The 24,825-nt window shown below is 48.0% G+C and overlaps 12 protein-coding genes across 12 annotated transcripts; 8 read left to right on the top strand and 4 right to left on the bottom strand.

The window, feature by feature from the left end:
• Positions 1–1,267: 1,267 nt before the first annotated feature.
• On the top strand, positions 1,268–1,916 carry N7529_000328 (ML domain-containing protein; the record flags this gene model as incomplete). Its single annotated transcript, XM_057235859.1, has 3 exons — positions 1,268–1,485; positions 1,555–1,771; positions 1,827–1,916. The coding sequence occupies 3 exons, from the start codon at positions 1,268–1,270 to the stop codon at positions 1,914–1,916; spliced, it is 525 nt and encodes a 174-aa protein (XP_057102662.1).
• A 650-nt stretch (positions 1,917–2,566) lies between these two features.
• On the bottom strand, positions 2,567–3,238 carry N7529_000327 (H(+)-transporting V1 sector ATPase subunit F; the record flags this gene model as incomplete). Its single annotated transcript, XM_057235858.1, has 5 exons — positions 2,567–2,707; positions 2,788–2,925; positions 3,006–3,039; positions 3,115–3,149; positions 3,212–3,238. 5 exons carry the CDS (start codon positions 3,236–3,238, stop codon positions 2,567–2,569), a joined length of 375 nt encoding a protein of 124 aa, XP_057102661.1.
• A 305-nt stretch (positions 3,239–3,543) lies between these two features.
• Positions 3,544–4,980, top strand: N7529_000326 (Nur1/Mug154 family protein; the record flags this gene model as incomplete). The annotated part of the gene is made up of 2 exons (XM_057235857.1): positions 3,544–3,801; positions 3,895–4,980. 2 exons carry the CDS (start codon positions 3,544–3,546, stop codon positions 4,978–4,980), a joined length of 1,344 nt encoding a protein of 447 aa, XP_057102660.1.
• A 433-nt stretch (positions 4,981–5,413) lies between these two features.
• On the top strand, positions 5,414–5,647 carry N7529_000325 (uncharacterized protein; the record flags this gene model as incomplete). The annotated part of the gene is made up of 1 exon (XM_057235856.1): positions 5,414–5,647. One exon carries the CDS (start codon positions 5,414–5,416, stop codon positions 5,645–5,647), a length of 234 nt encoding a protein of 77 aa, XP_057102659.1.
• A 155-nt stretch (positions 5,648–5,802) lies between these two features.
• On the top strand, positions 5,803–7,461 carry N7529_000324 (putative NTP binding protein; the record flags this gene model as incomplete). Its single annotated transcript, XM_057235855.1, has 1 exon — positions 5,803–7,461. The coding sequence occupies one exon, from the start codon at positions 5,803–5,805 to the stop codon at positions 7,459–7,461; it is 1,659 nt and encodes a 552-aa protein (XP_057102658.1).
• A 56-nt stretch (positions 7,462–7,517) lies between these two features.
• N7529_000323 (uncharacterized protein) lies at positions 7,518–9,020 on the top strand (the record flags this gene model as incomplete). Its single annotated transcript, XM_057235854.1, has 1 exon — positions 7,518–9,020. One exon carries the CDS (start codon positions 7,518–7,520, stop codon positions 9,018–9,020), a length of 1,503 nt encoding a protein of 500 aa, XP_057102657.1.
• A 2,502-nt stretch (positions 9,021–11,522) lies between these two features.
• Positions 11,523–11,998, top strand: N7529_000322 (alpha/beta-hydrolase; the record flags this gene model as incomplete). The annotated part of the gene is made up of 3 exons (XM_057235853.1): positions 11,523–11,579; positions 11,673–11,783; positions 11,834–11,998. The coding sequence occupies 3 exons, from the start codon at positions 11,523–11,525 to the stop codon at positions 11,996–11,998; spliced, it is 333 nt and encodes a 110-aa protein (XP_057102656.1).
• Positions 11,999–12,015: 17 nt separating this feature from the next.
• Positions 12,016–12,706, top strand: N7529_000321 (alpha/beta-hydrolase; the record flags this gene model as incomplete). The annotated part of the gene is made up of 3 exons (XM_057235852.1): positions 12,016–12,045; positions 12,072–12,405; positions 12,477–12,706. 3 exons carry the CDS (start codon positions 12,016–12,018, stop codon positions 12,704–12,706), a joined length of 594 nt encoding a protein of 197 aa, XP_057102655.1.
• Positions 12,707–13,277: 571 nt separating this feature from the next.
• N7529_000320 (DUF3176 domain-containing protein) lies at positions 13,278–15,101 on the top strand (the record flags this gene model as incomplete). Its single annotated transcript, XM_057235851.1, has 2 exons — positions 13,278–13,747; positions 13,808–15,101. 2 exons carry the CDS (start codon positions 13,278–13,280, stop codon positions 15,099–15,101), a joined length of 1,764 nt encoding a protein of 587 aa, XP_057102654.1.
• A 1,134-nt stretch (positions 15,102–16,235) lies between these two features.
• On the bottom strand, positions 16,236–19,237 carry N7529_000319 (putative PHD finger and SET domain protein; the record flags this gene model as incomplete). The annotated part of the gene is made up of 2 exons (XM_057235850.1): positions 16,236–16,850; positions 16,907–19,237. 2 exons carry the CDS (start codon positions 19,235–19,237, stop codon positions 16,236–16,238), a joined length of 2,946 nt encoding a protein of 981 aa, XP_057102653.1.
• A 2,208-nt stretch (positions 19,238–21,445) lies between these two features.
• On the bottom strand, positions 21,446–23,013 carry N7529_000318 (putative proline permease; the record flags this gene model as incomplete). The annotated part of the gene is made up of 2 exons (XM_057235849.1): positions 21,446–22,494; positions 22,518–23,013. 2 exons carry the CDS (start codon positions 23,011–23,013, stop codon positions 21,446–21,448), a joined length of 1,545 nt encoding a protein of 514 aa, XP_057102652.1.
• Positions 23,014–23,402: 389 nt separating this feature from the next.
• Positions 23,403–24,691, bottom strand: N7529_000317 (putative nuclear pore protein (SEH1); the record flags this gene model as incomplete). The annotated part of the gene is made up of 3 exons (XM_057235848.1): positions 23,403–23,509; positions 23,566–24,409; positions 24,482–24,691. 3 exons carry the CDS (start codon positions 24,689–24,691, stop codon positions 23,403–23,405), a joined length of 1,161 nt encoding a protein of 386 aa, XP_057102651.1.
• Positions 24,692–24,825: the final 134 nt, after the last annotated feature.

Below are 24,825 nucleotides of genomic sequence, written 5' to 3'. Positions count from 1 at the left end.
AATGGCGCTTCGTCGATCGGATTCTCTTTTTCTTTCTTGGGTCCTCATCTTCCTCCAGGCCCGGTGCCGGTGTCTCTCTTCTGGACTATTCCATGTTTTCTGTTTCTTTTACAGTCCAGAAGAAGGGAGGAATCAAAAGAATGAAAGAAATCAAAATTCAACATAATTTTGCCATTCTGGCTTATAAACTCTTCACCAATCTGTTTCCTTGCTCTTCTTCCCTTTCGGTTTTGGTATATTACGAAGGTGCATAGCGGCCAGGGGTCGAATTGAATTATTTCTAGGATTACTGCCTGAACTTATAACTTACTTTGACCACTTTTCACCACTCTACATGGTGTACTGTACTGTAACCAATTGTCACAATTAAGAGCAACTATTATTGCTCTTTCTACTTCTCTTTTCACACCTCTTTTCATACCTCTTTTCACGTCTTTTTTTACATCTTTTCTTACATCTTTTTTCACATCTTTTTTTAACACATCCTTTTACTATAGTCTCTGGTATAGTAATTTGAGTGTTCTAATTTTCTGCTAGAATTTAGTTAGGCATCTTCACGCAGCGTTCCTAAAAATGATTCAATCTGACCCCTAGCCGCTATGCACCTTCCTAGATTCATAGAACTTGCAGTAACTATAATGGCGAATGGTCCTGAGGTCCACGGGTCGATTCAGTCTTCCGGCGTCCTGCCTTGCTATTCTTCCTCATAATCGTCTTGTTTTTCTATATTCTTTCCATTGCTGCACTTTGTTATCTTCGTTCTGGTCTCTCTATTGCGATAACTACTACATCTTATACAGATAAAGAAATTCATATAGATGTTGTGCAGGTATGTGCAACTTGGACATTCCAAGTAAGAGTGCCGATCCCTGATAAGGAAAATGGAGTACAGTGGGTCAGAATGTTTTAAGAGATGAACATCAAGACAAATCCGAAGATATATCTGCATTGTATGTAGAATAAAAAATAACTTGTTGATTCAAAATCAAAAGGGACAGAACACATAGATAATAGCATATATCTTGCGATGCAGGTACACTGATAAGATCTGTGCTTGAAACGGGATAGATCTACTGCGATCACGTGTGGAGGCGTCATCAAGTGACATCTCCAGCTAGGCAGGCTTTCTCCTCACCTCCAACTTTGTGAACACCAACTGATTTTCCATACTTGACTACTTTCTTTGTGATATTCTTGCACATAGAGAATATACCTATCACGTCCACTTATCTTTTGAACGACTGTCGTAGTCACTATCATCGCAGCCATGAAGTTCTTATCAGCTGCCAGCCTCTTGGTACTTACGGCTCCCCTCTCCAACGCAGCCGCCTTCTCCATCTTCGACCCTACACAGGTTTCCCTCAATGCCGGGACCACTGAAGATTTCCCAGTCGAGGGTGACAACCCTTTGCTGTACTGTGCCAAACCAGAAGCCTATAAACTCGACATCGAATCGGTGGATCTGTCACCTAACCCTCCTCTACCGTACGTCAGCCCTGAATATTGTAATCTTCATGAGAAGGGATTAATTGCTGACCCAATTTCTGTTTACAGAGGAAAGAAGTTGATCATTTCCGCCAAAGGCACCTTGCTGGAGAGAATTGAGAAGGGCGCTACTGTGAACCTGGAAGTGAAGTGGGGTCTCATTACCTTAATCAAACAGACTGTCGATCTGTGCGAAGAACTGAAGAATGTCGACTTGGAGTGCCCGCTAGAGAAGGGTAAAATGGTGTTGACGAAGGAAGTGGAACTGCCTAAGCAGATCCCACCGGTAAGTCATCTTGAAGGAGTTTCGAAGGTCTTTCCGCTAACATATCTTCTTCCAGGGCAAGTACTCCGTTCTTGCTGATGTCTACAACCAAGCCGACCAGCAGGTTACTTGCCTCAAGGCGGAAAATATCGCATTCCACATCTGATTCATCAAACCCTAAGACAATGTTTTGCATCCACCGCCTGGGTGGCATCTCTCGGTTTGCTCAAACTTCAATGTCCCTGGCTCTTTGCTTGATCCACGGGCTTCGCCGTCTCCTACTGTCTTATCATACGCCCTTGTCATGACCCTTCGATTTTCGCATCTCTCGTTTCAAGCTTATGACGCTTTGCAGTCCTTTTGATATCATGTTGCTTTATATTCTCGTTACCGCAGTCTTTGCATCTATTTTACTCCTGCCTTTGCTTACGTTCCGGCTGAAAGAAATTAAATCCAACTTAAATCCAACTATAAAATCAACAGGTCTACACATGAGCATAATATACATTGGCGGCAACATCGCCGGCCACACGAGACATATTTTGAAAGAGAATTGATGTCACTATAAGGAACACTGTAAGGCAAACATATGTGAAGGGTTTATTGCAATCTTATGTCAGTTGTACTGGGTATCTTCCTATTCAATATCTCCATATTTCCCCCAACTCATTCTTGATCAGACACCGGATGGTCTACAGCCCCGGTATTATAAAACTTGTAGCTGAAATTGCGCTTCATGTCTTCGAGACGAAATGGCAAACCCGAATAATTTGTTTCATAGCTAGATGACCAGAACAATGATAGATATGAAGCCATCTATTCTCCGAAGAGACGGCGAACACGCTTGAGAACACTGTCCTTCTCGGGGTCATAGGGATGGTCTTTGCTAGGAATTTCGAGGACAGCGGGGAAAGGATCGGTGAATGTATCGACGCTGTGACGGATGCGCTCTGCGATCTGTGGTCGACAAGCACGTTAGTGGACATATATCGATGCGTGCGAGATATATTGCGCAATGATAGGAAAAATCAACCCACATGTTGATTGATCAGGAGCACTGCAATGTCTTTGCGTTCCTGGGTGAAGCTCTGGAAGGCCCGCTCGATCTCCGACGTCTCGATTTTGGAATCAACAACCAGGAAGTTTCGCTGCGAGTCTGGTCCTTCGGTAACATGCTATAGAATACCACATAAATAAGCAAATTGTTTTCTTGTTGTCGCATACGCATGACGTCGATGGATAAGAAAGGTCATACCCCAATTCCTGCGAGCAAAAGACCGGTGACGGAGCTGCGCAAGAGGTTGGTTCACGTTAGCCGATTGCAACACTTCTACTGTCATGGATTTTGAGCGAGGATTCTGTACTCTTCATCACCAATAACGGCGAGGAACTGCCGGTCCTGGAGTGAGAATGAGATTAGCATTGCTATCGGAGGGGCTACTCTATCAGACGGTGAAGTACCTTAGCTGTTGCGGCGGACGCCGCCATTATGAGATTTAGGGAAAGAAGAAGCTAAAAAGCCGAAGAAAAAGACAATGCCAGATCAGATTGGACGTCTGACTTGGACCAAGCAAACGTTAGATATGGACCAGCTGTCCGTTGATCGCCATGGTTATCGCCGGACCATTACATAAGCTGATGCAATTTCCAAGGTTTCTCAATTGTTTACTTCGTTGTCAAAACAAGGTCCCTCTCACCCAGTCAACCCCTACCATTAATGCTTTGAGGTTGTCTCATTGAATAGGACGAAGCTGTAAAGTATCAGCTTCTGTCTTTCGGCGACCTCCGTCACCATGCCGCGCCTTGTACGCCGCCGCCCGCTCAGCGAGCGCATACTCACTTACTTGAATCCATATGACTTTTTGCTTTGGCTTTCGGAGGAGTTTGAAGGAGGGGACTGGGATCAATTGGAAAAGGACTGGGCGCTGCCCATAGGATTCGGCCTCAACTTGGTATTCCTTATTGCACGAGCGAACAGCCGGTCCAGTGGCAGTCAAGCTTTTGACGATGTGTTTGGCGATAATGATGGCACATCCCTGCGCGGTTGGCTTGTATGTTTTTTTTGTCCCTCGGTTCTGTCCCCAAGGGCCATTTATCGAACTACTGTGAACGGAAAGCTAATGTGCTGTGGCTTTAACGGACAGGCCTCATTCATCGTTCATTTCATGGCTGTTGCGTCGATCGTCAATGCTTTCTACACGTTTTCGAAGAAGCGACATTATCGCTTGTTTGAAAATCCCATTGATAATAACCCGGGAACGTCCTCTGCACAGCGTGTGCGCGTTGATTCGAGCCCTTCGATGCCTTCCCCACTGCGATACATCGCTAGAGCGCTATCTACGGAATCAGCTCACTCGAGAGCGCACCCCGATGCGCAGCGTGATGTTTGGGAGCTTGCTATTTGGGATCCTTCGCCACTTTGCCTGCGGCTCTTCTGCCTGTTTAGCCCCGGGCATGTCTTGGTGTACTGGCTATTCCTACCAACACAGCTATCCGATCCACGTCCCAGTGTCACCATTGTGACAACCATCGTTTTGGTGGCTCTTCTATCCATTCAAATGTCGTTTATTTCGTCATCTTACAAACAGCAAGCCAAGGACCAGAAAGTGGTGCACAAAGAGGTCTTTAAGGAGTACGACATCAAATATGTACAGCCACGGACACACCCCTTGATGCGAGATGTTGGCACGCAGTTCGCGGGAGAAGGGCCGAAGCCCGAACACGAATGCAACAGAGTTGAGACTTACACTCCGACTGTTATACTCAACCGTGGTTACAAGACCAGTCCCAATCCCAACTACCTGAAGCACGTCGATCCAGAAGGTTTCACTCCGGTCCGCCAAACAACCACCTCCACCCCAATCTCGTCTATATTTCAAGGCCCTCCAACAATATCTCGAGATGGCTCACCATTAACTCGGGGAAACAGCCGCACATCAATGCGCCAGCCGCAGTTCCGATCTGCTGCAGCGGGTACAGGTGACGGAGGTAGTCTTGGTGTTTACAGTCACGCCAACTCCCCATTGAGGAAGTCAGCATCGACTTCCTTTGACCGCCGATTGCAACATAACGGAGACTTTGTCTACAAGGAGCGAGGCACAACTCCTTTGATGCGAAGCTCCAGCCCGCTCAAGAAGAGCAGCGTCCCAGGGAGCACCAACCAAGGTGGCCTGGCCCCAATCAATAGATCAGATAGCCTCAAGACTCGACGAGAAACGGGGCGGTTCTAAGACGAATACATGACATATTTATTTGCAATCAAAAACTGCGTTCCTTCCAGGTCAATAATGCGTCATGTGCGCGGTTGATCTCACATCACGCGCACCCATCATCGATGCTGGGAGCACTCTTCGTACATATCATTAATTGAGTTCACACTCAATGCATCTTTTCTGACCTCTGTTGCATGGAGTTGTACACGTTTACCACGCCGAGGAATGCAAATCGATGGACGAAAGTGTGTTACCGAAATCAGGGCTCATGGCATGCTTCGTTTTTTCAGTATCATTTGGTTGAATGGTCTCACAGCTCGGACAATGAAGCAATGCTCAATTCAGGAAATTCCTAGTTGTTGAGTTGTCTACGGTTGACACTTGATATTCGCGTCGCACTTTCTACTTCAGCATTCAATCCCCGTAACTTCCAAGAAAAAAATAATTCAAAATGCGAATTCCCCAAGAAAGCACCATTCCGAATGGCGGCCGGTCAATCTCATGGGGCATTCCGCCATGGGGGCTGGCATTCTTCCTCGCCGACCCTAGCATTCCAGCCAAACGAGCGCACCCTATTCTTACGTTGATAACGCGACCTTCTCTGAAGATCCTCCCACGTCTAGTTACTTTGAACCGCCCCGCTCGTCCTTTCAAGACATCTTATCTCCCGTCCTACAGTCGGTGACCGACACTTAACGACCTCGACCTCGACTTACAGACAACACATTCAGCATATAGAAAGACGATATAACCACCGTTACGATACGGCATGGGACAGGACAAACTACTCTTTAAGGTCGGAGCGCTAGCACCATTAACCACGATCACCATCAACCAAATATGGCCGAAGCCCGTGTTGAGTTGCCGGACGGACACCTTGTGAATCTGTCCCCTCGTCCAACACGGCAGAGTCCATACAAAGCCTATCGAGCCGACTACAAGGCCTCTCCTACAGAACTCTCGGCAACCTCCCCACCTCGCTATGCGCAGGATGCAAGATCAAATGGATATGCCAACTCGAGAAGTGCATCAGACAACACGTATCAAAAGTCCAAAGCTACCAAGCTTCCGGTTCCCAGGTCAATTGCCGAGAGCCAAAGCAATGAGCTAAGACAAACCCCTAGTCCCACTGGTCTTCCAAAACCAATCACGCCTAGCCATTCAGGACAACGCGGCCAAACTCGATCATCGGATAGAGACCACGATCAATATTTGAGAAAGTTGCGTGACAAATTTGAAAAAGAGTCTCCCTTGTCACAAAGAAGCACTAGGGGCAAGGAGAGCGATACTGAGCAATCCCCAAACTCACGCATATCGTATCACCGGACCAGGCCTACAGCTGCCACTCGCACAATCCCAACAAGTTCTCGAGAGGGTACTACCCGTTCAGGAATTCCGAGTCCCAGCACTGCTACTAAGAGCAGCCCTGCGCAGGGAGTGAAAAGCACAACTTCCGCCTCGCACCCGGTGGATAGCAAGAACAAATGGCGAAAACAGGGCGACCAATGGATCAACATGGATGTCCCCGATAATGACACACCCCAGATATCGGCAAGAACAGACACAACGGCGGATTCCAGCCCTCGATCCCATCCTTCAATCTCGCCAGTATCGGCCGAGGACAGCTCCATCACAGACTGGGAAGATCGATTTGTCGTCAATATGCCAACTGCGAAAGACCCAAACCCGCCAACCATGACCGCGCAGCAAATATCAGAGTACCAGAAAAGCATCGAGAGAGTACACCAAACTGGTGGTAGGATGGTTGACCCTAACTCACTCCCTAGTCGCACCACCTCCCCTGAAAGCAAATTGAGTCTCAGAAGCCATCGAGAACATATCCCGACGGAGTTCAGAGCCTACGATGGAACGTACGAGGAGACTCATATGCCCAGTTCGTCGCGAGATGAACCACGTCAGCTGTCGCCTCCACAGCAACCGCAGTACCAGCAGCAGCCTGATCCGCAGCCCCAAGCCCAGCCTACGGCTGCGGCTCAACACCGCCAAGCTACTGTTCACTACTACAGCCCTGACGAAATCGGTCACAATCGGATTAGTACAATCTGGGAAGAGTCGCCAACGAAAGTCAAGCAGAAACGACACCCTCAAAACGCGGACGGCTCTTTTTTAGGGTGCAGGGAAATATCGGGGGAAAAGAATCCGGACGAGATCCTCATGTTCGCTTCTCCCGACGATGCCAGTCTACATCCCCGTCCATTGGCTTTGGCTTCAAAGAACAAGCACAGACAATGGAAGGAAGTGAAGAAAGGCATAGCTCGCCAAACTATGCACAGAGTAGAGGAGACAATTGTTCTTCAAGAGGAGCGGCCAGAAATTTCACAGAATTCGAAGCCTGCCCAATGCTCCAAGTCATCGACAATTTTCCACGATCAGAATTACCCCCCAAAGCAACAACCGATCCCGAGGACAGGATCACAGAACTCGGGCAAGGAGAACTTTCACCCCCCAGCAGTACATCCGAACGATCGGCGAGCATAGAGGAAGGTCGGGGCGACGACGATGTGTTCATTATCACACCCACTATCACACGCACCATGATTCCCACGCCCGACAAGAAACCCAATGCACCAAAGCCACAAGGGCTACGACGTGCTGGTGGCGTAAGTCACGCGGTCACCGCCGAGGCGATCAAAGCCGTCCGAGGAAAGGCCCAAATGATTTCCACGCCATCGGGGTTGCGGCCCGGGGGCACGAATTCAAAGGTCAAACCAACAGGTTCTACTCTGACAACATCTCAGACACTCCCAGCCAGTACCCTCTCGAGCACGGGAAACGGGCAAGGCCCCGTGGACCGAGGCCTAGATCGGACACAAGAACTCACTTCAGACCGAGCCGCCGGAACAGCGTCGAATACTATCCGTGGCTTCATCCGTACCTCCGGGCTGGCAAAGTCGTCCGGGCTAGTTAGGTCGCCTACGGAGACTCTGGCCACGATTTTACGCAACGGTACTGAGTCTCTCCGCAACCGGGCCGAGTCACTGCGAAACGCCTCCGGATCTCTCCAGCGCGCGAATCGGAAGGAATCAATAAGTAATCCGTCACCCATTCCGTCAAGAGATAATTCAGAGTCATCAAGATCTGAAAGGTCATTTCAATCATTTCGGTCATTTCAATCAGCAAGCGAAATACCAAGTATCCCCGGAACCGGTCCAACGTCACCCGCAAAGCCGGCCACTGTTGAGAACCAACCAACCGAGAAGCAATCACCTCCCAAGCAGTCAACTACATCAAGCAAGCCAGTAACCACCAGAGTCACATTGTCAGAGGAACCACCCTCCACAGAAAACCCGAGAAAGCTCCTTACGTCGACTGAAAAGATCTCTGCACTGGCAAAGCCATCCAAGGTGGGCAAGATCCCGAAGCCTGCAAAACCAGCGACGTCCGAAAAGTCCCCGCCCCCGAAGGCAAAAAAGGCCGATACTCCGTTAAAGAAGCAAGATCTACCGAAGAAGGAAGAACGTTCCAAACCACCGCCTCGTCTTCGTACCTCTGGTACAATCATGGAGATTGCGGAGCTCGATGGGCTTCAGGTCGCAACTCCCAAAGAGTATCTTCAGTCCAATATCACTGATGTTCATGCCGATCTGGGTGATATGCACTCTCAAGATAAAGCTGACTTTGAGGGCAATGGTGTCAATCCCCTGGCTCTTTCTCTTGTTTTTAATATCCTTGTTGTCGCCGTCACCCAACTGAACAGGGCCCTCCGAACGGGTACCGACAGCTATTATACCAAGTTCGTCATTAGCAATACTCTCAGTATGACTAGCCACTGCTATCGTGTCTTTAGTTGCATTTATGCTGCTGTTTCTCGCTACCAGGCCACTGGTGCTTGGCCGAAGGCTCGTGATGACCAGGCCATCAGCCGGTTCATGGTAGAGCTTCTGCAAGCTATTGTCTATCTTTTCATCCTTGGCTTTGCAGCCATGTTAGTTGGCCGCACTGCTGGATACGTTGTTCTCGTGAGCAGTTGGATTGTGTGGTTCGCTAGGCCGTTCGCTTGGGCTTTCCAATGTGTCGGCCGCGCCTTGATAATGTAAAATCCACGGGGTTGTTGTCTGTGTGACTGTACAAGATTGTTTTGCTCGATGAGCGGAGTTTAGAAGCGAGCGTGCTGTTTTGGTTTTTCTCTTTGTCTGTCTTTGTGACCTAGTCTTGGGTGGTTTCACTCGCTCCTTGGGCCTTTCGACTTCATCCCTAAGGTATTTTTAAATAGGTGCGAAACTTGGATATCTCTACACATTCAATATATCCCAATGTTGTATAATTAACTCCATATGTTCAAATGAAAAACGTACATATGTATGTATTTGATTTGAACTCAATATATACTTCATACCACTATCCAATTTCCGAACTGGGTATCTGAAGGAAGTTTGTATTTATCTGAAGATTCAAATAGTTCTCTTGTTCTGCTTTTGAACTTCTTGCATCACCTTTTCATCAGATTTCCACATCAGTGGTAACCATGCTGGGTATTTGAGAAGCAAGACTAACGATGACGGATTGACAATGACGTGAAGGTGTAGGTGATGGATTGAAATAATATCGGGCCAATATAATTTTCTTAAAAGTGGTCGTCTTCCTCGATGGTAACCCGAATGAATGGCTGAGGTGGGTGAATCTGGGCAATGGGATCGGAGAAGATGCTGTTTCGCCTCATCCATATTCTTCACTAAACATTAAAAGGACAATGATAAGCCATGTATGCCAAATATTTGGACTTGATTGATATATACTCACGGAGTTCAACATGCTCACCACCGAGGTTTTCAATATCACGAACAGCATGTTCTTTTGGCAAAATGAGCCAGTGGAATTGTCCGGCGGGTCGGATGGTCTCAATTGCAATGACCTCGTTGTTCTGCAAGGCTAGGGTTCAGTTATTTCGTCTGTGGCTAAGAGAAGATAGACTGACCTGGTAGACAATATTTTTGAAATTGGAATGATCGCAAAATTTACAATCATGCTGGACTCGCTCTGTCCACTCCAGGTTGCTTGAGTAATGCCATACTCTCTTCATCCACAATTCCAGGTTAGTCAAGTATTGCCATGCTCTTGTTTTGAAATCCATTGCGGGAATCCGAAATCTCTGGTATAGCGAGCGGATTGGAATATCTTCTCAGAAAGCACAAACTTTCAAGCAGGCCAACAAATGTTGAGTATAGGGGTTCACTGTGGCCTGGTGCTTGAAGCAAAGAGAAGCAAAAAGAGAATAAAAAGATGATAATATACACAGGCTCAACTTGTGACTCATTTTGCTCGGCTGAACAAAGCATTCAATAAACAATAATTTGAAAACCAAGTCCTGACCTATTAAATCGAGGGCGCCATCTGGCAAATTGGGCAACAAAGAGGCTATGCTGAGGCTGCGTCAAGTCACAGCGGAGGCTAGGGTATGATCGGGTAAAGTCAAAATACGTAATGACAGTTGGGTGATTAGGGATGACCATAAATACCGCGAGTCCAAAATATATGTGGAAGCAGTGGATGGTAATTGATAAGAACGGGATAGGCTGATTCAACTGCGTTGCCAGGGCGCGTTAAGGGGAGAGCGCTTCGGGCAATGTTGAGTGATAGAAAGAAGCTAATCGGATCGAACCCTACATATGGGAATTTTGCATGTACACAATCTGGTTTTATTGTGAGATTTTGTTTTTATACCTTTTCTTCTAACTTCTTATATATGTACATATATGTAGATGATGTGCCATAGTTAAAGGCTACCCCGGATCCTTATGGAATAGAGCCTCATTGGAATACAATTTTAGCCAGTCAAATTGGCCCTATCCACAACTAACCTAGAGAAACAAAACATGCGTAAACATTAGCAAGATCCGTGATATATGCGGGAAAAAGAATACAGATTTATACGGAGTGAATATGTTGAATATCAACTATCTATCACCGCAAGTAAGCTCTTCCGCTCAATATTAGCCCATCGCCTTGCTATAGAATTGTACATAACAAACCCCGAGGGCTTTGACCTCGAAATTGACAAGATCATCAATATTGCATTATGCTATGTGGCTTTATTTGCCAAAAAGGTCAAGCTTGCACTGTTCCCCAGATTCACGGCCCCCACACTAAGAACATCCCCGCATGCTAATATCAAACAAATGATAACCGGCTCTATGCTGAATCTAAATTTACTACCGAGAGTAGATTGGGTTTTTCTTTTCAGCCTGTCATTTCACCTGTCAAGTGATGTAAAATTGGAAGATCCAAATTTTCTCCGCAGCACCGATTCCGTTGGACCAGGTCTCTCTCGCGTCGTTAAGTAGCCTTGTGCTACATAAGCAGGGCTTGAAACTCGGTCTCGGATAATATTCTTTTTTTTGGTCGGGTAATTTGTTTGAATCGAACTCCAGCTGCAATATCTGATAATGAAGCACATCACTTTCGGACTGCTAGGCCCTTCTACCTTGGCTCACGGTCTCAGCGAGCCACCACACTATGCGAACATGACATGGGAAGCGCCTCGATCGTTATATAGCTGATCCAACCTCACCGTTGAAACACTAACTGGTACTTTCATCGGCATGCTCAATGACACGTACCTCAATGTCCGCCAGTCCCTGCGCGTCCCATTTGCAAAGGTTAGCGATTATCTCCCTCTCTTGTCCTCAAGGCCTGAATCGATGAGCTAACAAAACAATGTCTTGAATGCAGCCACCTATTGGTGATCTAAGGTGGCTCCCTCCCCATTTGAAATCTCATTGTCCCTCTTGGGTGTGAGAGCTGCTGTTAAATGGGCCCACGAAAACATCGGGCGGTTTGGAGGCGATGCAGACAACATTATGGTTCGTCCCGCTCGTCATTACTTTTGATTGAAACTGACAGTCACACACAGCTCTGGAGACAATCACAAGGCGCCATCTTATCTCATTTATATATTCTTGCATTCCCCGAGACACCGCTAGCCGCCAAGTTTGGTGTAATTCCACTGGGAGCCTCAGCCACACTGGACCTCGAGACTGCCGGTGATGTCTATCAAGACTTCAACATTGTTGCTTAAGGGGCTAGGTTGCAACTATGGCGATGACGCCGAAGCTGCACTTGCATGTATGCGCCAGGTGTCGTGGGTTTAGATTGAGGAATACATCGATCATTATAACGCCACACCTGCGATTGCTTTCACTAACTATCTGCGTTTGTTGTTCCTCCTTTACTTGGGACGATCTACTAATGAATTTCCAGCCGATGAGAAGCATATATTCTCAAACGAGATAAAGCGATACCTTGAAGGCAAGGTCGCTCCAGGACCTTCCTTACGGTCCGGTGCTACTAGAGAATTCCCGAGCGAAAACATCACCCGTATGAACGAGGAAGAGGGAATAGCGGATCGCCTAGCAGCTTCAAATAGCTTTTTACGTGCATCAATTGGCCTCGACACGTACCGCTACCTATGGGCAGGCCGGTTGAGTGTTCCTCACACTTGCATGAAGCTCAAATATTGATCAATCGAGTAAGAAATTCCACCAATATCAGTCCAGTCCCCTGGCTTAGTGCCTTTCACTGGTCTAATCTTTTCATGATCCTCGCTACTTATATGCTTGATGTCGGAAAAATCTCGGAACATGAGGTGCAAATTTCGGAGAAAATGCAGGATTTCCCTTTGGCTTATCTTAAAGATTCAGATACCGCCAACACCACGGTGGGCTCGTCTGCCTTTGATTCTAGGGCACCCAATGGGGGACTAATAATCAGTTTGGTAACGGTTTAGCAGAACGCAACGTCACCGGCAACTGGCTCGATGCTGGCTGCTCTGATTCATCTATCCCTTTTAGGATTGGCGGTTGAGCTGAAGCGGAAGTCGACGCAGAAATAATATGAATCGATGCAAGAATGAGGAACGTCGTCTTCAAGATAAATTAAGAAGCATGTTTCCAACTACGAGTGTCTCGCAAATGCCAAACCAATTGAATACCGCGTGTTAGTTAAGCATTCCACTTTTCCAAGAAATCCATGGACAAATGTCTTAAACTATTGCGCAGGATCCACTATTTTCAGGGACAAGGCGAGCACCCGTTAGGGCAAAATGACGATCTAGTGGACCCATAACCGGCACTAAGACTTCGGGGGTAATGGATTTCCATTTGCGCCTCAAGAATGGCTCCACGACTCAGCTCCATTATTTTCGGCCCTAGTTTCACTTATTCGCTCCTTTGGGAAATGTTCTGGGTCATCAGCTTTCTCCCTCGTTCCCAAGAAATTTCTCCCCGGACTGATCTTGGTTGAACACAGCCATTGAATGTACCCTTGACCGTCCTTGATGATTATAGACAATTACCAGAATGGCACAATACAAGGATAACTATCCGCTCAGCTATGTTCGGCTTGATGACCCACCAGAGAGCCAAACAAAGGCCCAAACAAAGTCCCAAGCAAAGACAAGACCATTATCTTCTGCAGAGCAGCAGGCGGTTCTGGAATCTCAGACAATATTCTGGGGGTCCAGTTGGACCCTGGAAATCATCAGCTGTCTCACATCGGTGATTTTTCTAGCGGCCATTATTGTGGTGCTGTATATGTACGATGGGAAACCAATGCCGGACTGGCCCTACGGCATTACACTTAACGCGCTAGTCTCTGTGTTATCTACTGTGATGAAGGCAGCCATGGTTTTCATTGTCACCGAAGCATTGTCGCAACTCAAATGGTCATGGTTTAGCAGGGGAAATAAGCTTAGTGATTTGGCGTTACTAGATGCTGCTAGTCGAGGCCCTGCGGGGGCCTTCGTTGCTCTCTTTCATTTCGTGCCTCGGTGAGTATCTCCAGAGCTCTTCATCGCCTGTATGGACCCACTAACACTGCTCAACGAAAGCCATCTAGTAACTTTTGGGTGTCTTGTTCTCGTCATTACTGCTGCTACCGACCCCTTTATTCAGCAGGTGATGGGAATCAAAGAACGATCAATCCATGCTCCAGGTCAATCATCAATTCAAATTTGCAACTCAAGTCTGTATACCGACTATGGAGAAGGTGCTGGGCCTGGGCAGAATAAAGTTCCTCTTTCGACTCTTGGTGCTATCTACTCCGGCATCTTCACAGAGCAAAGCCCCAACGGTAAGAATATGTTGATGGATTGTGCCACGGGAAACTGTACATTCACGCCATACCAATCCCTCGGGTTCTGCAGTCGCTGTTCCAATATCACCGACTCTCTGAAAATGGAGACAACACCTATGTCCGTCCCCTCCATGGCTGCATACAATTACAGTTTGTCCAACGGATTCTATTTCCAAACGGCCCCAAATCAGAACTACATCATGAACGCTACCACAAATATCCCCCTCGTCGACCTGGATGTGACTGGTTTGGCCGTCATTCTCAACTTCACTTCGATAAGCTCCTTCGGCTACGCAGTGCCACCCCAAGTCAGCGCAACGGAGTGTGCCCTTTACTACTGCGTCAATACATACAACGCAACAGTGTATAGTGGAAAGTTGACTGAAACGATGACTTCGAACGTGGGGACGTCAAATTACTCTTCGGGCTACGGTGCTTTCGGGAAGAACTTCGACATCACACCAGAAGCCTGCTACGTGAACGGCATTCGACGCAATGACACAAGCAGTGACGAGTGCATCTACAAAATCAACTGGCTAAGCAGCCTCTCTTTATCAAATTCACTCTCTCCACTTCTAGAAGGCCAAGGATCAAGATTCACGAGCAACAGGCCACAGTGGTCTTCCGACACAGTTGAGGCTCTGTATGGCGATTATGGAAACTACTCTGAGACAAACTCAATCTTCCAGTCCCTGGCCTCGTCACTTACAAACCATGCACGATCCAAAGTCTGCGATGACACCAAGCAGGGAATAGCATGGACGATGCAATCATATGTGCAAGTGCGGTGGCTATGGATGATTCTTCCCATTGCACTTGTGGCATTGAGTCTGATCTTTTTGGTCATTACTGTCTTCCACACGAGAAGACAACACATTTGGAAGTCCTCGCCACTGGCTTTACTCTTCTCCGAACTAAGAATAGATGGATCCGGTAATTTCAGAACGGATCCAACTTTGAAAGGAATGGAGAATACATCCAGGAAGATGGATGTGTGGCTTGAAAGCTCCGCTGATGGTCCTAGGCTAAAGGCTGTTGCAACATCATAATGGTAGCATGGTGATTTGTAAATATAATAGACAGTGTTGCTCCCTTGGCTATTACTTCAATGATAATGATAACTTTTAATGACTGTTTTGAGCATTGAAAAAGCTAGCACGGCGGCTGACATCCCGCCGAAGGGCTGCCTGCCTGCCTCTATCAAGCAGATTTCGTCACTTAGGTATACCCTGATCATGATATTGACCACCTTTTTCAGGCAGAACCTCCACTTTATAGTTATCCTAAATTAACAAGCTGATATCTAGGATATTTACGAAAATAAGCTATATCGAGACCTAGCATAAGACAGATACTAGCAATCGCCGGAAGATTACCTAGGTAAAACACCCGGACCCTTCGTGCACCTTCCCTCGTAGTTACCTCTCTATATCAATAGCCGCAAGGAAGGCAAACAGCATCGGTATAGTGGGTGTTAAACCGCCAACGTATTGTCACAGATCAACACCACTAAAAGCCGAGTCTACTAATATGGGTAGTCAAATAAACCTCTGAAGAGACATGGTATAGGTTCGTATAATGCTTAAAATTGGCCTAATTCAAGAGCCCCTTTACCTCTCTCTGTAAGGTGTCTTGCCGACTCTTAGCTTTCTCTCATTTGTCTGGTTTAGGCAAAAACCTCTTAGTAATAATAGTACCTGGCACCTGGGCAACATCTTCACGCTAGCATAAGAAAATACACCAAGCTCTTATAAGGCTCTAATAATGTGACAACTATACAATAAATAATAGTGTTCATACAGAAGCTATCTAGCCCCTTCTTAAAGAAGGTGGCATTACATAAAAATTGACTAAGTCCGACACATCATAAAGGATCAAGTGCTGCAACACAGGCAGACACCTCAAAGACCCGGACCCAACCAAGGGTATTTCCCATAACCAATCCCAAGCCACGCCATACGCCATCCGGAGTCCGAAAGTCGGAGAAAAGAAAAGAAAAAGCCGGCACAGAAAAGTTGAAAGAAGATGAAATACGAAGTCCGAACGCCTGTGCCCGCCTCGCTGTAAGGTATCGAATAGAAGTCACACAAGAAATGAAATTTTGGGTCGTAAAAAAACGTAAAATCCACGGGGGATTTGCCTTTTATCACAGGCCCACCGTGGCTACCATGTGTATGAATGTATTATGAAGAGATGGAAGGGGGATTGGTAGGTGCTGGTTCCGTGCTGGTGGGTGCTGATTCAGGCGCATCCTCCATAATAACTTCTTGAGAGTCAGAAGGCTCGTTCTTGTCACCACGGGCATCCGGGGTGAGGGGCCTGGGGCGTGGCTCACTCCAATCATCCGGCAATTTGGTAATTGCAAGATAGTGCTCAGTTGTGGTCACCCAGACAGGAGTTGAATTCGGGGCCCTCTCAGGGGCCTGGGGGCTGTCCGAGGCCGGGGTGTTTGCCATTGTCTCACGTCGCATCAGATAATCACCAAGACTCAGTTTCTTCTTGGCGGGAGTGGCGATTGGTGCGGATACAGGCGTTGGCACGGGAGGATGCGATGAAGCTGTATCACGATTGGCGGTCGTTGTGTAACTCCCTGCCGAAATTGGCCGAGGACTGGATGGCGATTGGATGTTCGAGGCACTTGGTGGTGGCATCGACAAACGCGGACTGCCGTGGTTGTCTGCCCCGAGAACCTTGATGGTGTGGGCGGCAGCGGATGGCCAAGGCGGAGGAACGAGGGGATTGCTAAGCTCATTGTGCAACGAAGCTTCCTGCATCGTGATATCACCTTGCGCCGATGACTCTTCGATGTAATCTGGGGGGGGATAAGAGGATAAGGCAATCCAGTTATTGTCACCCCAGCAAACTTCGTTGGCCTCCTTGGCTCCTTGCGTTGCCAGAAAGACCACCGCAAAGGCAACTTCAGGGGCCCGTGGTCAAGTGGTATTCCCATCAGTCGAGCATCCTCCGGGAGTAAATCATATTCAGTTCTGTCGTCCAAAGGAAAAGGAAAATAATTGCACCACCAAGGGATGACTCCAGACGGGATGAGACTGCTATCACCAGTGTACTTCTCCTGTTGTTCGCGGTCTCCTTGCATTTTGCTTCCCGCGACGAACCGGGCCAAGTACATCTTGCTATCAGGTAGGATACCAACTCTGTATCCGCGTCTGAGATGCTCTAGGTGCCAGAACTCGGTTTCAACATCGTTTTCATACAGCTGAGTTGAAGCGTCAACATAAGGGCCAACACGCCGGTAAGGAGAAGGCTTGTATCGGTCAATTGTTTCAGATGTGGGTAAAACTGTTCTGGCCGCTGACTTTCGCGACGGGGCATGTTGGTCGGTTGCCACGCTTCTTGGGGAATTGGCAGTGGGCGAGTGCGGCTGGGGTTTCTGTTTGGCCCCAGGCTCCCCAGTCTGGGTTGAGCGCGAAGTTGCGGTGGGCTGTGCTGAGGGGCCACTGACGCGCTTTTTCCGTTTAGTACCGACAGCTCCCTTGGTAGTTGGAGCTCCCTTTTCAAGCCGTCGAAACTGCATTTCGGCATCAGCGATCTTGCGTCTCTCCCGACTGGAAAGTCCCGGCAAAGTCTGTTTATCCGTCGGACTGACATCGCGACTGTGCGTAACTCTGTCTCGCACAGAACCAGAGGTCGAGCGAACATCGGTCATGGCATCGTCGTCTTCGACATGCTTGGTACTCTCACTGCCAGCACGACTAGTAGATGCACGACCTGGGTCCATTGGTGAAGCCACTGATTTAGACTTTGCCTTTGCCTTGCCTTTGGTCTTTGTTGCTTTGTTGCTAGCGGCGTCCGACCGACGATCGAGGTTTGCAAGTGAGCAATTTTGATTGCGCCCACATGGACAGCCGCCGAAGTCCGCAAGAATGTTGCTGAAGCAAAGCGCCGGAAGGTCTTCCTCAACGGTGTTATCCTCAAGCCCTGGCTTGTACTTTGGCTTGGATGCCTTTTTATCCTTGATCAAAGCTGGGTCCAGGTACCACATCACAGTGATTTCCGAATTAGCAGGAATGTCTCGCCTAGCAACGAAACAGAAGTGATATTCCCGGCTGTTCGTGATGTAGATCTTCAGCGAAACATTGGAATTGCAAGAACGCCTTATGTAACGGAGCTGATTGCCTTCTTGGCGACTGTCAATATACAGAGGCAATTGCGAAGAAAAGTAGACAAATGGCTCTGGGTGCTGTAGCGTCTTCCAGCGATTGCTGGGGTTGGCCTTGTAATGATCGATATGGCCGACCTCGCCAAAGATCTCTCCAACGATTTGACCCTCTCGTATTGGATCGTCAGTTTTCAGGATTTTGAAGGTTGGGTGTTTGCCATCAATATCAACGGAGGAGTCTGTATAGGTGTGTGTCCTCAAGGTGGGCCAGGGAGAATCGAAGGCCGCTTCACAATGTTGAGCAAAGTCTTCAGAACTCAACCCTTCGGTAACACGTGCCAAGATTTCCGGGTCCCTCAACCAAGAGATAATTTCATCGACAAAAGATACACCAGGAAGCAGGTTGCTGTCCTTCTCAACAAAAGTATGATCCCGGTCGTAAAGATGGAGGAATTCGTTTGAATAAAGGGGAACACGAGAGTCAGAGGTCGTGGGGCTGACTGGGACTGCAGTGGAGGGTCGCCGGTTTCGCGACTGAGCTGGAGCACTCGCAAGACCACTGGTCGAGGTAGATGAACGGTGGGATGCCTTTGGCTTTTTGGCTGGTGGCTGGTCACGAGCAGTCGAGTCATGTCGTTTTAGGTTGGGTTCGTGTGCATCGGTATCCTTAGACTTCCTTTTGTTGGCTTTGTTGCCCGGTCGTCTTGGTTTCCTCTCAGGGTCCACGCTACGGCGTTTCTCTTCGAGCCTCTTCTCTGATTGCTTGTGGACAGCACGACGCCGGTCCACGTATCGAGGCTCGCAGTCCACACAATTGTGGACATCCGGCACATCCTCCTTACTTTCATAGTAACAGATGATGTGTTGCCAGGTGTCACACCTTTCGCAAAAGACTGTGTGACCATCATCATCTTCGAAGCGGCAGACGCATTTGATGGTATAATCTTCTTCGGCTGCGGCGGAGTCAGAGGCCCCGTCTGTGACTTCAGGAGACGCGCGAGTAGCGCGGACCGGAGGGTAATCCGTGGTGGCGTGCGTGATGGCGAGGGAGGAGGTATCTGTCATAATCCGACAGATGACCCCCTCTCAGACAAAAGCAAAATGTTGATTTCTTGACAGAGGCGTAGCCCAGCTGTCACTATTCAAGTCGCATATCAGGGCTTCTGGTGGAAATATGGCTTTTCGAGCGCTTCTCGGTGAGCAGGGAACGCGTTGGGAAGAGCGAGGGTGCTGTCGAGAGAGGACGACCGAGGGGTGGCGAGCGCAGGAAACGTCCCAGTGTGGATGCGAGATGCGACGATGTCGCAGATACTCGAGGCGATGAAATATTGGCAAGTTGAGGGCCTGCGATGGGTCGAGGTCGAAAGAGGATCTGAGATCGTGAATGTAGAGGGAGTGAAAAGGGTTGAGGGAAATCGCGTAGAGGGCAAGAAGGGGAGAGTCGGTGAGTCGATGGATAAAGAAAGATGAAAGGGTATCGTAAAGAAAGAAAAAGAAAAGGGTAAGAGAGAAGGAAGTAAACGCGATGAGGAGGGCAGGGAAAAGGAGAGGAAAAAAGAGGGCGATTGTGAACTGAAGACAGACGAAGGAGGAGGCTACGTGGGCCTAAGGCAGAGAGAATGGGTTAGGGGAAAGCAAATAGACCAAGTGCGTGGAAATGAAACTGGATTAGCGTCGTGAAAAGAGAGCCCTGGAGGGGGCTTGGGGGAAAGGCTCGACCCGGAAACAACCAAGGAAACACCACTTTCCAGTTCCTCGAATTCATCGAACAAACCTGGGCATCGGATGAAATTTTGAGTTACCCATCGTTACCGGTATGGTAATTTTCAAAATTGACTGTTTCCAGTAATGAATCCCAATGCACTAGTCCTATTGTAGACTAGTGTCATTTCAATGCAGTGGAGTCACGGGAATGTCATAAGATGCCTATGGGCATCCCTAGCAAGGTAAGGATCAAAAGGGTTTCATGGTTAGCATCTAGAAGTATTAGTTGATCGATAAGAGAATCATAGAGAGATTTGGTCCAGAATAGCCGAAGAAGCCAACAACCTCTGAGCCCTTTCTGGCTATGCTGAATCCCAATATATGATTCATGCAGTGAAGCGACATATCGCTAACTGCAAAGCGAACAAGATCGGAGAATTCAAAACACCTGTGCATAGCATAGATTCTGAAGGAAATTGATGATTCGGTTGTCTTCCCAACCTTTGACATAGGGGCTTGTGGAAGACAAAGGAATTTTCACCAGATTCCGCCCGGGAACATTCGGTAGACATGCAAGGGAGGAAGGGAGATAGATGATATAGGAGTTTTCAAGAAATATTAGTCTTATGAGGAGGTTGGGAAAGGGGAATAAAAGTGTCCAAAAAAAGGATGGGAAGTATAAGAAGTATGAAGAAGCATAGAAGTGACATGGGGAAACGGGTAATGGAAATCGCTTTGGGAGATCGACCGATGGGGAACGTGATGTTCGGGTGTCAGAGAGGGGCAAGTCATCTGCCCTAGGGTGTGCGACAAGGGTTTCGCCTTCTATAAAGCCCTGGGGCCTATAACACGGTGTTATTTGTCTTTTGGTTTAAAGAACGAGAGCCCGAAAGTTAAAAGGAGATGGAAGTGTGTGGAAGATGTTCGGATTATGACTTAAAGTAAAAGGGGGGAAAGCCGCTTGGAGGATTCCGATATTTGTGGTTTGGCGCCATTTTGCCACAGTACAATATTGTATAAAGCGAGTGGGTAAAAGAAAAATCAAATGTGCAAGGAACAGGGCTAATCAAATCTTCTGTCGATCAATAATTTGGGTTTTCGTATAATATTGAAAGTTACTGTACTGACACAAGGCCATCTCGGTACACGGAGTAGTTACATATATACATATTTTCCCTTAGGCTCTAGTTTACTATCTACATATGTACATGAAAACCACACAACGCCATGCCGGGTATACAATCGATTCAAGCCGAATCGCCGATCATCCTGGCCTATATATTGAAAATACTGGAATTATACTACCTTAGTCGGTCTTGAACGTTGATATCTTGCCGAGGCAAAGATTTATGGACTCTGCGCAACCATCGGCCCTTTGTGAACGGTCAGATTCAAACCTTGGAATTGATCGAAGGGAATGAGTTTTATAGAAACCGGAATTGAAACGAAGAACATTCCAATATGTAAGAATAACATCTAGCTATAATCAATCGCAGCACTGCCAATTCCATACACAATGTTCATCAGCACTACACTCCACGCGAAACATTCTCTACCAGCTTGCACCATTCAAAGCTCTGGGAACATTGTCGGGCTGAGTCGCAGCTCGAAGGCTCCAGCATTTTCTGGGATCGGATCAAGTTTCCCCGGTTTTGATTGCGTCTTCTGTACCCGAGGCTCTCGTGGCCCTTGCTGACCGACCCATGCCCGTCCACCCATGTCGATCGGTCTTTCAACCTTGACAACAGGCATCACGTCTTGGAATCGATGCGCTAGAGACAGGAGGCCGAAAACAACGATATTAATGTATGAGATGACCAGTCTGGCACCGCGGGACCCATTCACGTTGCCTTTGGGTCCTCCCCACAAGCCACCTCCAAACAGTAAGATGGTGCTGACAAACATCCCAAAGTGGGTACCGAATGGCTGGACAGAATAGCTGTGTCGACTGGTCATTCGGTTTGCCCTAAGCCGTCGATGAAAGTGGCGATAAATCGTACATGACACCAACGAGGAAATGAAGCTGGCGCTCGTGACAAGACGAAGGAGATAGCTGTTGACAGTTGAACTCGGGATCCTGGCGGACGCGAAAGAGAGGGTGGAGAACAAGGCAGATATGGCAACAGCCATGTAGGGAACGTTCCAACGATTGCGGACTGAAAACCCCGAGGGTGCATGTCCAAGCTCCGACATTGCACACAATGTGCGAGAAGAGAGGTACAAGAAAGATCGTCCCGAAGCCACCGAGGAGAGCAGAATCGCGATCGTCGCGAGGGTGGGTACAATCTGAATTTTTGCATCTTTTAGTCCGATCAGATAAGGTGAAAATCCAGAGCCCGTTCCATTGTTAGTCAAGCGGGTGTCATTGAATGGTGCCATAACGCCCATGGCTAGAGAGCTCATGATGTAAGGGAAAGCAGTTTGAAGAACATCGGACATGACTTTGCCTGGGATCGCGGCGCTCAGAATTGCAGTCTCGCCAAGTGAGGCAGGCATCTCAGCACGGTGTGTGATGAGCTCGGGGGCGAAAGAGAAAGCAATGGAGCCATCAAGGAGACATTGGAAGAACCCCAAGAACCGTCCCCATAAGCCGCGAACTAGGTACTCATTCATGGCCCCTGGATGTTTCCAATATTTGAACCCCCAGGAAGTATGTCCATCAGCACCTCCAAGACCCAATGCCAGAGAGAGGGAAAAAGAGTGGCCATTGCACCGATTTTGATCCAAGTGAACAAACGCTCGGAGCTTTTGAAAGTTCTCTCGGGCAGGAAGTTGGATCCCACAACGATGATGGTGATGATCGACAGTCTGATTGTGATAGCCGGGCCCGGTTTCCAGAGGCCAAGATTGACCATTGCCGTTGTGATTTCATATGGGACGAACAAGGCGAGAGAATACCACCGAAGGTATGCCGAAGCGAATGCCACACTGCTTGGTATGTATAGGTAGCCGTTGTTGACTAATGTTCCATGCTGCGAAAGCGTGTGAATGGATACTTCTGCCACGCTCGTGGTCATGGCGAAAGTCAGGAAAGACAGGAGTATATACGATAGTAGCAGCGAGGCAGGCCCGCCGACAGCGAGAGCCTGGCCGGCACCGATGAACAATCCGGTGCCAAGTGTCGGGCCGAGAGCCATGGTAGTTTAACAATGAAGATAGATAATGAATGGTTCTAGGTGAAGAGAATGAAATGTTGATAGTGGAAGTTCGAAAGACTCGGAGTTGTGAAGGCGGGCCAACTATGGAATCTTCAAACGTCGCCCTTTCCTCAGCAGATAAAACAAACAAACGTCAAATTTGAATCCAACTAACCATTGCTGGTAATACCACCGAATAAACACAGGAGTATGCAGAAGTCAGGTGTAAAGGGTATCTTTGATCAGAAAGGAAAAGTTATGGTATGATGGCCAAATTATGAATGGGAAGCGATATTGCACTAGGCCTATCTCGTGGATCCCCAGGGACATTGGCCCCTCATGATATCGTCTGAGCACCTGGAATATAGGGAAGGGAACCGTCGAGGATATCACTGAGATACCATGTCGGTTTCGGCAAATTCGAGCCATTCTCCAGACAGTGAACGTTTCCAAAACCGGACCGTCCCATCATCCCCGGAGGAAATTAAAGAGTCACCTAGATCAGGTTAATAAAGTTCCCAAGGAATCGAGGAAAAAGATGAGAACACTTACCAGAGAATGAGAATTGAACCTGCCAAACATCAAGGTGTTTCGTGTCGATGCAGGCAACTTGTTTAAATGAATGTCGGAACTGCGAATCACCGCTTGCCTGACGATCTATTGTTGGCTCGGGTACACGGCTGGCCAATGCAGAGCCAATCCCAGACTGTGAAATGGCCCGGGATGACGGTGATTGTGATTGAGCCCGACGATCAGTCTTTCGACCATTGGTGTTGTGCAATGCTTGACCAGCTGGGAACGTATACACCTCGAAAATACGCACTAAGCCATCTTTGCCACCACTCGCGATAAGATCGTACCCGCGCACAGAACCATTGGCCCAAGAAATATCTCTCACAAGGCCGCTGTGTCCATTAAGTTCGATTGCGTGATAGAATCGTCGGTTTGCATCTGTGCGATAGATCTTGACGGTGTCCATAGCAGCCACGATCAACGATAAACTCTTCCGATCGGTGTCTGGCAAGACAGTATGGGTGATATCGGTAGGATCATGATGAAACTGAACCTTGAAGCTTGTTTCCTCTCCACGTTCGGGCGCCGTACACACTCGGAACTGGTCGACAGCCTGCCAGTCTGCAAGACTATCAGGACTGACAGGCTCCATAATCATGAGGTAGCCATCCCGGGTAATTACAGCCAGCCAGGATTCCAGGTCAATGTTGCGAAAGTCAAGTGAGACAAATGGATGTCTTTGCGGCGCGGTCATACGAAAGATCGACCTGAAACGCCGTCCCGAATTTGGGGGCTGGGTCACATCTTCTTGCCATATTTTTAATTTCATGTCTTCTCCAACACTACCAATATGCTGCCCTGTAAAAGGACCATTCCATGTTGCCTGTAATGACAAATTAGCAAATGAACTGAGTTGACGCCCTTCGGGTGGTCTTTTGGTTGTTTAAAAGCGTACATCGCGAATCTCGGCATCATGGGCACGCCATGTGTCTATCAATTGCCATTGACCATCCTTGAGATCCCACACTTTCATCCGGTGGTCTGAAGAGGCCGTGACAATACGGTTGCCATAGAAGTTAAACTTGGTAACGGTAACCAGATCCCGATGGCCAGCATCGAAGTCGGCAAATCCAGCCGTCATCTCCGGGCGCTCCACTGTCCCCATCGAGACTGTCAAAACTGTGGAATTGACGAATTAAACGACTGGGCCAATGATGTTTTGAATTTTATGCATCTGCACGTATGAGATTTGAAACAAATGGTCGTCGCCTTACCTTCTTGATCGCAAGCATCACGGGA

The sequence above is a fragment of the Penicillium soppii genome (genome assembly GCF_028829465.1).
Source record: "Penicillium soppii strain IBT 18220 chromosome Unknown utg000001l, whole genome shotgun sequence".
Taxonomy (NCBI): domain Eukaryota; kingdom Fungi; phylum Ascomycota; class Eurotiomycetes; order Eurotiales; family Aspergillaceae; genus Penicillium; species Penicillium soppii.
This window is presented reverse-complemented; position numbering and strand designations above follow the sequence as displayed.